The 12,854-nt window shown below is 33.9% G+C and overlaps 1 protein-coding gene across 2 annotated transcripts in view; it reads left to right on the top strand.

Moving 5' to 3' along the window:
- The window catches only part of LOC128997801 (peptidyl-prolyl cis-trans isomerase G), a 56,960-nt gene that overhangs the window by 21,563 nt on the left and 22,543 nt on the right, over window positions 1-12,854 (top strand). For both annotated transcript variants that reach the window (XM_054423513.1, XM_054423514.1), the window contains exons 3-5: window positions 2,925-2,954; window positions 5,106-5,242; window positions 9,185-9,290. In XM_054423513.1, coding sequence (XP_054279488.1) covers window positions 2,925-2,954; window positions 5,106-5,242; window positions 9,185-9,290 — 273 coding nt within the window. The remainder of the gene's footprint in view (window positions 1-2,924; window positions 2,955-5,105; window positions 5,243-9,184; window positions 9,291-12,854) is intronic.

The raw sequence follows: 12,854 nt of genomic DNA, 5'->3' as shown, positions 1-12,854 counted from the left end.
AGGCTACCCTACTGTAACTACTTCACTGATAAGTTTTATCATAGGCCAATTGTCATATAGAACATTTATTTTTATTTTACTGTTAGTTAACAATACATTTTTTATTTAATCGACTGAATAGAAAATAGTGCAGTGCTAATTAATTTAATTTAATCAGGAAGGACTAGCTGGTTACTGCTATTGTGCCTTATAGTTGCAAGTAAGTTTGTCTCTTGAAAGCAAGATCAGTAATTGAGTAACAAACTTGGTTCATAACATCATTCTCTTACATCCTTCAAAATTGTTATAGCGTGATGACATTTTGGAGTGAAGACAAACTATAATAATGTAGTGTTGATTGATAGTACAGCCCCTGGTCACTGGGTAGAGAACTACAGTCATCCCCTCCACCATGTCCAGCGCCAGCATAAGCACTATGCGAGATTGGGAGAGCAATGATATAATACTTGTTTCTTCAAATCTTGGCACAGCCTGTTTGCAATCTTTCTCCATAATATGGAGATGTTTCTTTGTTCAGATCAGCTTAAGATCACATTTTCTTATCTTACCGTTATCTCGCACAAGGTTATGGTATTGTAGGGCTTGTTTGCTTTATGTAGCACAGGAAATCGTTTCTCATCTTGTAGGTTAACTGTGAGGCTTGGGTTTTGGTAGGAATTTAGTATTTTACTATCCTCGAAATCCCCGTTTAAAAAATGTATCAAAGATATAGGTTCCGGATCGATTCTGCAGTCAGCTCTTTATGACCTAATTAAAAAGACGGTGTGTTTTTGTCAGGTTTTCATGCAATCAGTTCCTTGCATTGTCGAAGTAATGTTTCTTTTCGATGTTGAGTTTGTCATCCATATCCACCTGACCTGGTGCTTTGTTGGGATATAGCTTCCTGAATTCAACATTTGAAGGCCAATGCTTCAATGTTAACATTGTTTTGTTTTTGTATTTTTTTTTAAAGAGCAGTCATTCCTAACTGCTTTAATGGTAATGTAGGGTTTTGTAACTAGGCCTACTTAATGTATAAGTTTTTTACTAAAATCCTACTAGAACAAGGAGTACTAAAATTACCCAAATCTTTAGCTTTTCGACGTCCTTGTTTTATAAATATTCACTATATTTAGACTATTTTGAGTTTAGACGTTTCTATTGATTATGAAGAAATCATCCATCCATGTAATATTTTCAAATTGTTGGGTGGATATTACCTTCCTTTGTAATTGTCGACTGCTTTGTTTTTATTTATTGTATAAAATAACCTCTTGTACACCTACAAGAGTTGTTGTTTCTAAGCCTTTCAACACTCAACAAAACAAAAGTGTTTAATATATGTATGACCCACTGACCCCCTGAATTTTACTTTCAAGTTGAGTTGGGACCCTGTTATAATTTTAACTTCTATTTTACCTGTAACTGTTGCATCGTGTTTTAGGCATCGATTTGAAACATTTTGTCATATTTTGGAAATCTCTTTTTATACTAGAGGCTAAGTTAAAGGCCCTTAGGTTGGTTCATCTACTTTTAAATATTTAAGATCTAAAGTAGAATTCAAACAATCGGAGTTGCTTGAAGAACGAATTTTAAGAACTACAGTAATATGAATCGTTAAGGAAGGCAGAAGCCATTATCGCGGCAAAATCCTGAACATCTCCTGCGGTAGTGTAGTCATGACCATCGCTTCCCACAGTCATAGAAACATCATCCTCGTCTCCTAAAGCTCAAGGCAAACTTTAAATATGACCTGCGATTGTGTAGACATCATCGTCGTCTCCCACGATCTTGAACATATTCCACAGTCTACATCATAATCGTCTCCCGCGATCACAGAAAATCATAATCTTCTTCCGCTTTCGTGTCAAAAGTGTGAATTTTTTGTCATGAAATCTTTGCAAACTCGTTGTGATTGCTACGGTAAAAGCTCCACTTGGCTCTGCCTATTTTCTATGAAATACCCCACAGTCGGTAAAAATCCAACCACCCAAATTTTCAACTATCCGAATATGATTTGGTCCCAACCAATTCGGATAGTTAGAGTTCTCGTTCTCATATACAACAATAAATCCAACAATAGTTTTTTTGTGTATATGCAACAACAACAAAAATGTTAATGTATTTTATTGAGTTTATGCTCTAGGTGTTTTGAGACGAAAAAGGTTTGAATTCTCCAAACCTATGATTTACCTGTCCACATGGGCCCTAGGCCTGTGCATGGAACCTAACAAGCAAAGCCTGTGGTGAGCTAATACACAATGGACAGTAAATTCAGTGGCGACATTGAGGATTATTTATCTACTACATGAACATTTTGTTATTCTAATGATTTTTTTTATGGCCAGTTACTCTCCTTGAACAGAAACACAGAAAACTAATTGTTCCTTTTGACATTCTAATTTTTTTTTTTAGGAAATGATTATATTGTAACAGGGCAATTCCATACACACGTAAAAATCTAATAATCCAAATGTGATAGTATAGTTACTTAGCTAAAAAATGTTGAACAAAATTTTATAGTTTCTTAGCAAAAAAAATGTTGAACAAAATTTTATAGTTTCTTAGCTAAAAAATGTTGAACAAAATTTTACCATGGCCCATTTTACTAGTGCAAATAAGAGATCAATTAAAAGGATTCAGTAAGCATTTACCTGTCAAAACTAGGTTACGTATTCTCTGTTTAATACTATCTACAATTTAGATGATTCACAATTAACATTTGGATTGCACGTTTTCTGTGTCGGTTAATTTCAATTTACAATGAGATCATTCATGACACAAACTAACATTTGAATCTTCACAAATTTTAAACTACTTGGTGGACAATCTTTGTCCAAATAGAGGTTAAATCCGTCTGTTTTTTGCATAGTATCTGTGAGACAAGAGGGGCTGTGTTACGCCACTGCCGCTCGTTCTCTCACTTCACATGTTTTCTGTTGTAGAACTACGCAGCCCGCCCCCCATCTTGACGGGTAAGTGTTTCAAATAATTTTTATTTATGTTTTACAAAGAAAACAGGGTGTCTGTGTATTTTTTTATACAACCAAAATTACAAGTATGCGTAAGACATTTATGCCAAAAAAGCCCATATGTTGGTATCCCTGTTTTCTTTGCTTCATTATCAATCAGCTGATTTACATTGTTGCATCTATGAGGTTTAGTTTTAATGGGAATTTATTGTGAATAGACCCAACATGAGGTTTTCGCAACTCCAACGAGTATGCAAATACTCTCACTTTACTTTAATACTTTTCGATGAAATGGCAACCATACAAAGTAGGTATTTTAAGCCAAGTATAAATGGAGATGAGTGGCGCGATCTTGTAGTCTTGTTAGTAACTAAGGCCGACATTCCTTAGACACAGCTGTTAATTAATATCCCATACAACTAATGGCAACTAAGGGACCTACAGTTTATTGTGGAATCCGAACCACATTTTTGCCTCGTGGTGTATACGAATTGGTCTAATTATCAGGATAGTACTGCGGATAGTTGTAGTACTCACTAGTGCGGACTATGCCAAGATAGGTTAGAAATAATGTTTACATCATGTGATTTAAGTAGCCTTCCTAAAAAATCAACTATTCTTTTCACTGTCAAAAAAATGAGGAAATAAAAAAAACGTACAAACTAAGCGTAGACATACAATACATACTCTATTTGACCTTGCGAAAACACCGCGTTGAGTCTTATTTACAATAAATTCTCGATAACGCTAAGCCTCATAGATATCTATGCAACAATACATATAAGCTAATCGGTAATGAAGTGGAGGAAAAAAGGATACCAACATGGCTGGATTTGCGTTGAAAAGTGTCTCACAGTAGTTGTAATTATTAGTTTGGTGTTTAAAAAGAAACAGAACCTTTAAATAATAAGATTTAAAAAAATTCATTAAATTCAATATGTAGAGCTAAAATAACCATTTAGTATATCAGATTGAAAGATAGGGCATTTGCCAGGAATTATTAAGGAAATTGACAGGAAAGCAGGCTTGACTTTTTTAAGTTGAAAGAGACACATAAAGTTCACTCCAGTGAAAATTTCTACTTTTGTGTGGTCTATGTTATGTGTCTCTATCGGCTTATTTAAAGGTAAGCCTGCTTTCATGTCAATTTCCATTTAGTATATCAATTATTGAGATATTTAAGCGCTAAATATAGTACAGGGTGTTTCAAAAAGAATCTACCGATTTCGTAGGTTTATAATTTGAAAACTAATAAGCATACATGAGGTTAATTTTATATTACAGTAATGGGTAGCCTAAATAATAAAGTTTTTTTTAAATACCATTTACAGGTGCTCATATGGTCCCCTTTAGATGCACAGCATATGTGCAACTTGTAATAAAAATTTACTTAGGTAGAAAAATGTTGTCAAAACAATTGAAAATTTGAAAACAAATGCCAATTTTTGAAAGTAGGGAATTTTTCTGGGGTGAAGGGGTGCGATTTTCGGAAAACGCCTAAGAGTGTCTTGTAGAAAATTTAATTCATGATTGTGAAAATTCTTTCAAATCTTTGATAGCTCTTACCGTGTTTAAAAGTTAGTTGGCTCTAGTTATAGCCGTTTACAAAAACATGTTTTTCGTTTTCCCATTTCGGATTTTTGGGGGCTTAAAATTTAGAAATGGGACTTTTGGATATTTTCTGTGAAACTAAAGAACTTCCTCTTCCTAACAGTATATTGTTCGATAAAATCGAATTCATAGATGAGTAGCTATGATTTTTCAAAATCGGATGATTCTTTTTGAAACGCACTGTTATGTACATTGTATCCCACGGAGGATAAATTATTTTGTAGTTTTCCTGGATATATAAATATTTTGGCAACATTTTGCAAATTTGCATATTTACATATTGCAAAAATGTTATTCTTTCAACTTTTGAAAAACTTTTCCTGTGGGAGTAGGCCTAAACCTAATGTTTCTAGGTAAATTTGTAAGATGGTTAAGGAAATATTTGAGTACAAATCCAATCATGCAAGTTTAAACTAGCTGTCTGCAGGTTTGCTGTGGCAGGGGTATGTTTCTCTCTATTGATTAGCCTAAAAAATTCCACTGCTGTTTGGAAAAAATATATGTAAATAACCAAGTGAATCATGTTGAATTTTCTTTGTCCAGAGTTCATGTCGTGTTCGGGCACGTGGTGGACGGAGGTGCTGTGGTGAGTCATATAGAGAACTTACCAGTCGACCGAAACTCTCGACCTCTACAGGACGCCAAGGTCCTCAACTGCGGGCAACTGTTCCTGAAGAAAGGTAGGCTTCAGAATAGTGGTGGGCGCTATATAACGTACGGTAATAGGATAAATAACACTATTACTGAAGATTCACCTATTATATTGGTAACAGGTTACTGAGAATACCCTATTATTTTTTTACGTTTAGAACATGTCTGAACCGTTAGAACGAGCTAGTGAAATAACGCTGACCGTATAATCCTATTAAATAATAGCGAGCGCTTGGTAACAATTACTGAGAATTATATTATTTTTGTTACAGGTGTCTAAACTGGTAGGTCAGAACAAGTGAAATAACGCTGTATTACCTTGGTAACAGGTTACTGAGAATACCCTATTATTTTTGTAACGTTTAGAACAAGTCTGAACTGTTAGAACGAGCTAGTGAAATAACGCTGACCGTATAATCCTATTAAATAATAGCGAGCGCTTGGTAACAATTACTGAAAATTAGAGGTGTGCGATGCATCGAAAATGCATCGAAATTTCGATTCGATTCGATTCGATGCATCGAATCGCGATTCGATTCAGTGGTGGTCAAAAAACGATTCGATTCACGAGGGAGTCAGTATCCATATACGAAAAACGCCTGCAGAAAGTCAATGCAATACCCGCAATACAGGAGCGCGTTGCTGTTGCGTTTCCTTTACGAAGGCGTTCTTATTTAATACATTCTTTGCATTAAATATAGCTTTAATTGTTTTATATTTTTTTGTTTTGACATTGCAAATGATTAGAGGTTTTGTTTTTTGTCTTGATGTAAGCAGTGTGTGAAATATTTTACTACTGTGAACCTAGCCAAAACAAGGTAGGTTACTCCAAAATCATTTTAAAAATAAGTCTGAAAAATTGTTACTTAATACTTAACTAGTAAGATCAATGTTATAGACTGATACATTTGGTATTTTTGTTAGGTGTCTGCCGGTCCCCGTCCCCGAATTTTTGTTGGGGCAAAAGAAAAAAAAGAATAATTTATTTCCAAAGAAACACTCTTATATTATTATATCTATTACAGAGGAATTAAAATGTTCAAATGAGAATTAAAAATTAAGTTGGCTCACGACCTTTAAGAATAAAGACACAACAGAGCAATTGCCGCACTGCCACTAGCCAGAGCCAGGTCTAGTCGTCTACTGATAAGAGTAACAAGACAAAAGCCGTGACGCAACACTAACAGTGCAAAGAAAACAAAGTCAAAAGAATAGAAAGACTATTTATCCAGACATACTAGTATAATCATGTATTGTTCATTCAATACCTAATTAAAAATATATTTTAATATTTTACATAATAAATTATAAACAAAAGAAATATCTGATATAGTGAACAGATCTGTATCTTGGTTAGGTAGAGTTAAAAAAATATATTTCTAAGATCCAATACAATATTTACAACTCACAAATTACATTGAATTAATTTCTTTGAAAATAATCTCTAACAGTTTTGTGTTTTTGAATAAAGAAATATATTTCTTTGTCTCTACTTCCTTGTTTCATCAAATGCATTTTATCAGCAATTGAAGCAACTGGGTAGCAACCGGGTGGTGTAAGAGGGGAGGGGGAGGGTCTATGACCTTGAATTCACACATCGTTGCCCGGGCCTGGCTGGTGAGACTGATTCATTGTTTTTGTTGACATTACTACCCTTCCTTAAGAGAAAAAGGCCCTGCTGTTCCAAAAACATTGAGGGTAGTTTAAAAACATTGACCTGTGTTGCTAAGGGCACTAGAAGATAGGATTTAACTTTCTTGTCTCTTGATTTAATATTATTTTAATCTTCTATATATTATTTAAGAGTTACTTTTTGGGTACCTAATTAGTTGTGATATTGTTTAGCTTCATTTTATGGATTTTTAATTCTTTTCATTCATTAGCTATCAAAATCAGTTGTTTTAGGATTTTAATCTCTTGCAGTACCGGTAGGTCTATACTACTGTATGACATGATATGCATTTTTTAGTCCTTATTAATTATACCATAAACAATGTTTGTATGTTATTTACTGTTTTTGAGTTTTATAGGAAATTAGTTTACACAATATCTTTTCTTCAATGAGTTCTCCACTTGACATGTTGCTTCTAGCCTATTACTATTTTAGGCCCTATAAAAATAATGCCTATGTAAAGCTGTAGGCCTACTGATGCCAATAATAATTCTTTATTTATGATGATGTAACAAATAATGTAAGTGTGAGGTTATTATACTAAGGAGGTTAGGAGGCAGGGAATGAATGATACATATTGCATGGTGGAAACATATTATTTTTATTTTCTTCTTGCTTGCAGTCCTGAAGCCGGTCCACAGGCCCTAAACTTGTGATATGTAAATTTATTTCTTAATGGTCTTTTTATATTAAGTTCCATTCAAATTTGTTGTAATTTAGCTACCGGTACCTATTTAGTTATTTAAACAGTTATTAAAATGAGAATGAATGTCTTGATTAAAAAAATATTTTCTTCTTTCTTGCAGTTGAGCCAATTCCAAGTAAAAATTATGAAATAGGCAAGTAAAGCAGCTCACTGGTATTTCCAGCAGTTATTCTAATACATATGATTGAAAATAAATATTTTTTCACCTAAAATTCATATGTTAAGTATGAATAGGCCTAATACCACATCAACAAAAATTTGTATTACACAAATGTGATAAATTTTAATTATTGTTAATCCACTCAATTGACAATTATGAATAGAAAAATACCATATTGCTTCGAATCGAGTTGCATCGAATCGAATCGAAAATCTTTTGAATCGAATCGTTGCTTCGAATCGAAAATTTTTTGCTGCTTCGCACACCCCTACTGAAAATCATATTATTTTTGTAATGGTGTCTAAACTGGTAGGTCCGAACAAGTGAAATAATGCTGGAAGGGGAAATACTTGATGACAAAAATAATAGTGTTATTTCACCTAATACCAAAGAACGTTCCTGACAAATGAAAAGTAACGTTATTTCCCATCTCTACTTCATAAGACAAATTGTTCCATGTTTTCAACAGTTATCGATTTCCACAGCACAGACTCTCTCTTTTATACACCAAAAACAAGGTTATCAAAATGTTAAATGAATACTGTAGCCAAAAAGAACCACCAACACTGTAAAAAACTTGCTCTTTACAACTACTCGTTATTAATAAAAAAATGCATACATTAAATTTGAAGATTTTTATCCTGACGTTTAAACGGACAAGAAATATTTTGAAAGCTGACATCATCGTAGACCTAATGATGGTGTTCATTAATCTTATAATAATTTATTATCTTAGTTCTTGTTTTTTATAAGTGATAACTTTTACTATATGTAAACTGTAATTATCTTTATTGTGTATTTTATTAATTTTAGTTTACTTATTAAAATTACAACATTTCTATATTTGTACCTTTCAAAATATAATGAGCGAATAAAGTATTTGATTTTGAAAAGATTCATTGTAGAATGTAACAGGCGTTTAGAATAAAATAAAAAATCTATGTACATATTAAAAACCCCCTTCTTTTTCTATATTGCTACATAAAAACTAAATTTATTGTATAATTCCATGAATATCAAGCCCAAACACTAAATATTTATATCAAATGGAATTATATGGTTTATAGAATTGATATGAACATTTTTGTGACTGCTAGATTAGTTAAGCTAAATAAATATTGTCAGGTATAATTTTGAGACAAAGTCAAAAGCATCAATAGATTTTATCACATAAGGTAAATAACAAACAAATGATGGTCAAAGTTTTGTGTGACTCACGTGGCAGGTCAATGGTCCGTCCTAATCCCTACCGTCTGTGTGTGTGTGTGGGTGTGTAAGGTTTCGACCCTTAGACCAGCCACACTCGCTGAGCAAATAGAGTATAAAGTTTTAGTTATCTTACAAACCCATAAAACAATTTAAGATATGATATAATATCTGTTTTAAAACATCCAATGGACATTAAATCTTCAATAAATATTAAATGCTTTCAGCTAAGAAGTCCAAAAGGAGTGTATCTTCCTCTAGCGATGAGGAGAAGAAGAAAAAGAAGAAGCGAAAGAAGTCAAAGAAAAAGAAGACTGAGAAAAAAGACAAAAAGTATGTAATTTAAAAACCCATTCTGTTCTATACATTTTATATTTTAACTAGCAACAGAGCCCCTTGTGGTTAAATACAATGGTCTCTAGTAAAATAATGGTTATGAAATCCATACACCACTTTACTCGAACTTATATTAATGGTACAGATTAAGCACATAACATTAGTATCACACACCTAACATAAGGAACACTCTTTAAACACAGATCTAAATTGTTTACAACGTTTAATAAAAAAATCAATTAAATAACAATATAACAATTAGCTGTTAAATTATTAACACATGTTTCGTATGATTAGATTATGCATACTGGTAAACCAATTATTGCCATTATACAAATTATTCTTTTTTTTCGAGTTGGGTTAGTTCTTCTACCTGACCTATTTTCATAATTTTGGCCTTAAACTAAAGTTATGGACGTACCACAGATTTGCCATCAAGCATCGGCATTAGTTTTGACATTATTTCGAGTTATGCACAAACTGCCTCCCTGTACATTTCTTATGGGAGTTGAATTTGTTTTTTTTTAGTTAGTTTGGCTCTTCTACCCGACCAAATTTCATAATTTTGCTCTTAAAATAAAGCTATGCAAGCACATATTTGTCATCAAGCATCATCATTAATATTTATCTAATGTATTACTCGACAAAAAAATATAAATTTTATTTATTTTTATTTTTTACTTCAATTTAAGATGTATTACAGCAATTCCAATTACATTACCCTATAATTAATTAATTATATTATTTATATTAATTAATTAATTAATTATTTAATACTACTTACTACTATTTACTATTTTTACTATTTTTATTATTATTTACTATTTTTATTATTTATACTATATTTACTATTTACTATTAATTAATTATTTATATGTTTTGGTCTAAAAACCTTTAAGCTATGGTTCCACAGACTGCGGAATCTCCGCCATGCGGTGAGATTTTTTCCGCTGCGGAATTACAACGACACTGGTTTAATGGAGTTCCCATGTGTACGGTTCCACTGACGTGAGTTTCCGCATCCCAAATTTTCGGTTCCGCATGGCGGACAAATCATACTGGTCTGAGAGCAGTGGCAGTGCGGATTCCGCCAGCGGAGAAGAGCCATAAATTATTGTGACCGTGCAGTTTCATTATGTCTTGTGCTATTTCATTAAATAAATAACAAAAATACTAAATGTTGATACATACCTTAATGTTACCGCTAGTATAATCTCGGCATTCAAAAGATGTTCGTCTCGATTAGTAGCGTTGGTGGGTAAGTCATCTTTGATGAGATTAACCAAAAAGAAAAATTGGTCTTTTGACACACGGAATTACCGCTTAAACATTGTTTCATTGTCTACCAAATGTTTACGAACGAGTATGTTGTAAGCTCCTTCACTGTCCCGAATCTTAAATATATCACTTTAATCAGTAGCTATGACTTGACACCAATAAAAGATCGAAAACATCATCATGAATATCATCATACAGCATCAAAGCCACGAGGGCTTTCATCATCAATACTTGTTGTTTTTATCCATACTTGTTGCTAGATTGGACACAACTGAATTTCCGGAACGTTATTTCCGCAGTCAGTGGAACCACCCCTCCAGAACCTTGAGTTAAATGCCAGCTTCTATTTGAATTGTTGATTATTAAGATCGGACGTACCTACAGCTGGCTTAATCACCAACAACCTAAATTGTTAAAAAAATAGAGTTATTTATCATTGATTTATAGTCAAACGATCTTGCTTGACAACCTTAACAGTAACTGTTGACTTTGATGGGTTTCACCCAGTCAATCTTAAAAAAATCAAACTTTCATAATTATTTGCAAATTTACACGAATTAGGCTTTCCAATGATGATTATTAATAAAATTGGTTCAGTAAAACCGTAGATTTAATGGTACAAAGTTTAACAACATCTTTAATTCAGTATTTTCTCACCACTATAAATTGGGAGGTTGTTTAACGTTTTTGCAAGGTGATATTCTGATAGAGAATAAAATTGCCTACAAATTTGTGACGGTGCAATTTGGTCCTGGGACAAAATTGCACTGTCGGCCTCAGATAGCTAATCTAATTGAGTATGTCCAGGGTTAGTAGTAATAATCGTCGAAGTACTAGTCGTTTCGATCGGTTTGGTCGTTTTCGATATCTCACCAGTACTTGTAGCACTAATCGCGGTGCTCGATGTAGCTTTAAGAGATATTTTTACTCTTATCCGCAATAGTTTTACCCGGAGTAATTACGTAATATACGGGCCAAAGAAGGTAAGACCAAACGTTTAAGAATAATCGTAAAACTCACATTTTCGGTGTTTAATGTTCTTATTCACTGAAAACACTTCGTTCAGGCGCCAGCCAAAAATGGCAAAAATTAACGATCGATAACTATATAATTACCAAGTCCATGTTTGCAGCGCCATTTGTGACGGTGCAATTTCCTCCTGGGACAAAATTGTACTGTCGGCCTCGGATAGCTAATCTAATTGAGTATGTCCAGAGTTAGTGGTAATAATAATAGTATTTAGTTTTAAAATATGGGCTCAGATATGGTCGTTAAAGCATCAGCTTGCAGTAAATGATACATTCATCACAGCCCGGGTTAGGCCTTAATTTAAACAATTTAGTAATTTGGACTACTTGGCGTTAATTCCATGAGTGAAGCACTGGTCGTAACTAACTAAAATCTTAACTTCGAAAATAAGACAAATCTCTACTTAATGGATATACCGTGTTTCACTTTTGGAATTAAAACCAACGATGCTTACAATAAACCGAATTGATTGTCGCAGGTCTACGAGCTATTTCGCCCTGGCCTAACACATAATATTCGACGATGCCAGAGTTATTTCACCAGTGGCTAATTACCGGGCTATTCCGCCCTCGACCTACGGTTTCACGATGTATATGCGCGGATCCAAGAGCTATTCCGCCCTTGGCCTATCACCTAGTGTTCGACGTTACCAGAGTTGTTTCACCACTGGTTTATTTACCGGGCTATTCCGCCCTTGACCTATAGTCTCGCAATATACGCGGGTCCGAGAGCTATTCCGCCCCCGGCCTAGCCCTAGTATTCGACGCTACCAGGGTTATTCCACCACTGGCTTATTACCGGGCTATTCCGCCCTCGACCTAAGGTTTTGCGATGTACTCCACTCCACTTACCAGGGAGAGATGTTGCTAGCTATTTGTCCTGTGCTCAAGTGACTGTGCCCTGTCCTGCGCCGTATTTATAGGGGTCGTGATGCTAGCGCAGTACATGGCCGCTCGGAGAACTAATGACCTTGTGCGGGACATTTGAAATCGTCTGAACGCTCGTTTTCTGATCTCCAAAATATTTACCGTTACAAATTACTATTATGTATTTCTTGAAAATACTCAATAAAGGCAGCCTAAAATTGGCTACAAATATAAACTTGGGGAAAAGGCGTTTTAAATGTATTATTGTTTTTTTTCACCTCAAACATGTAATAAAATCAAAACTTTCATAATTATTTGCAAATATACACGACTTAGGCTTTCTAACTACCTATTAAGTAACAACATCGGTCTGGTAGAAGTCTAGATT

This window comes from Macrosteles quadrilineatus, unplaced genomic scaffold, assembly GCF_028750875.1.
Source record: "Macrosteles quadrilineatus isolate MER2022 unplaced genomic scaffold, UCM_ALF_1.0 Scaffold_7__1_contigs__length_78375512, whole genome shotgun sequence".
Taxonomy (NCBI): Eukaryota; Metazoa; Arthropoda; class Insecta; order Hemiptera; family Cicadellidae; genus Macrosteles; species Macrosteles quadrilineatus.
The sequence above is the reverse complement of the archived record's forward strand: the minus strand, read 5'-3'. Positions and strand labels throughout refer to the sequence as shown.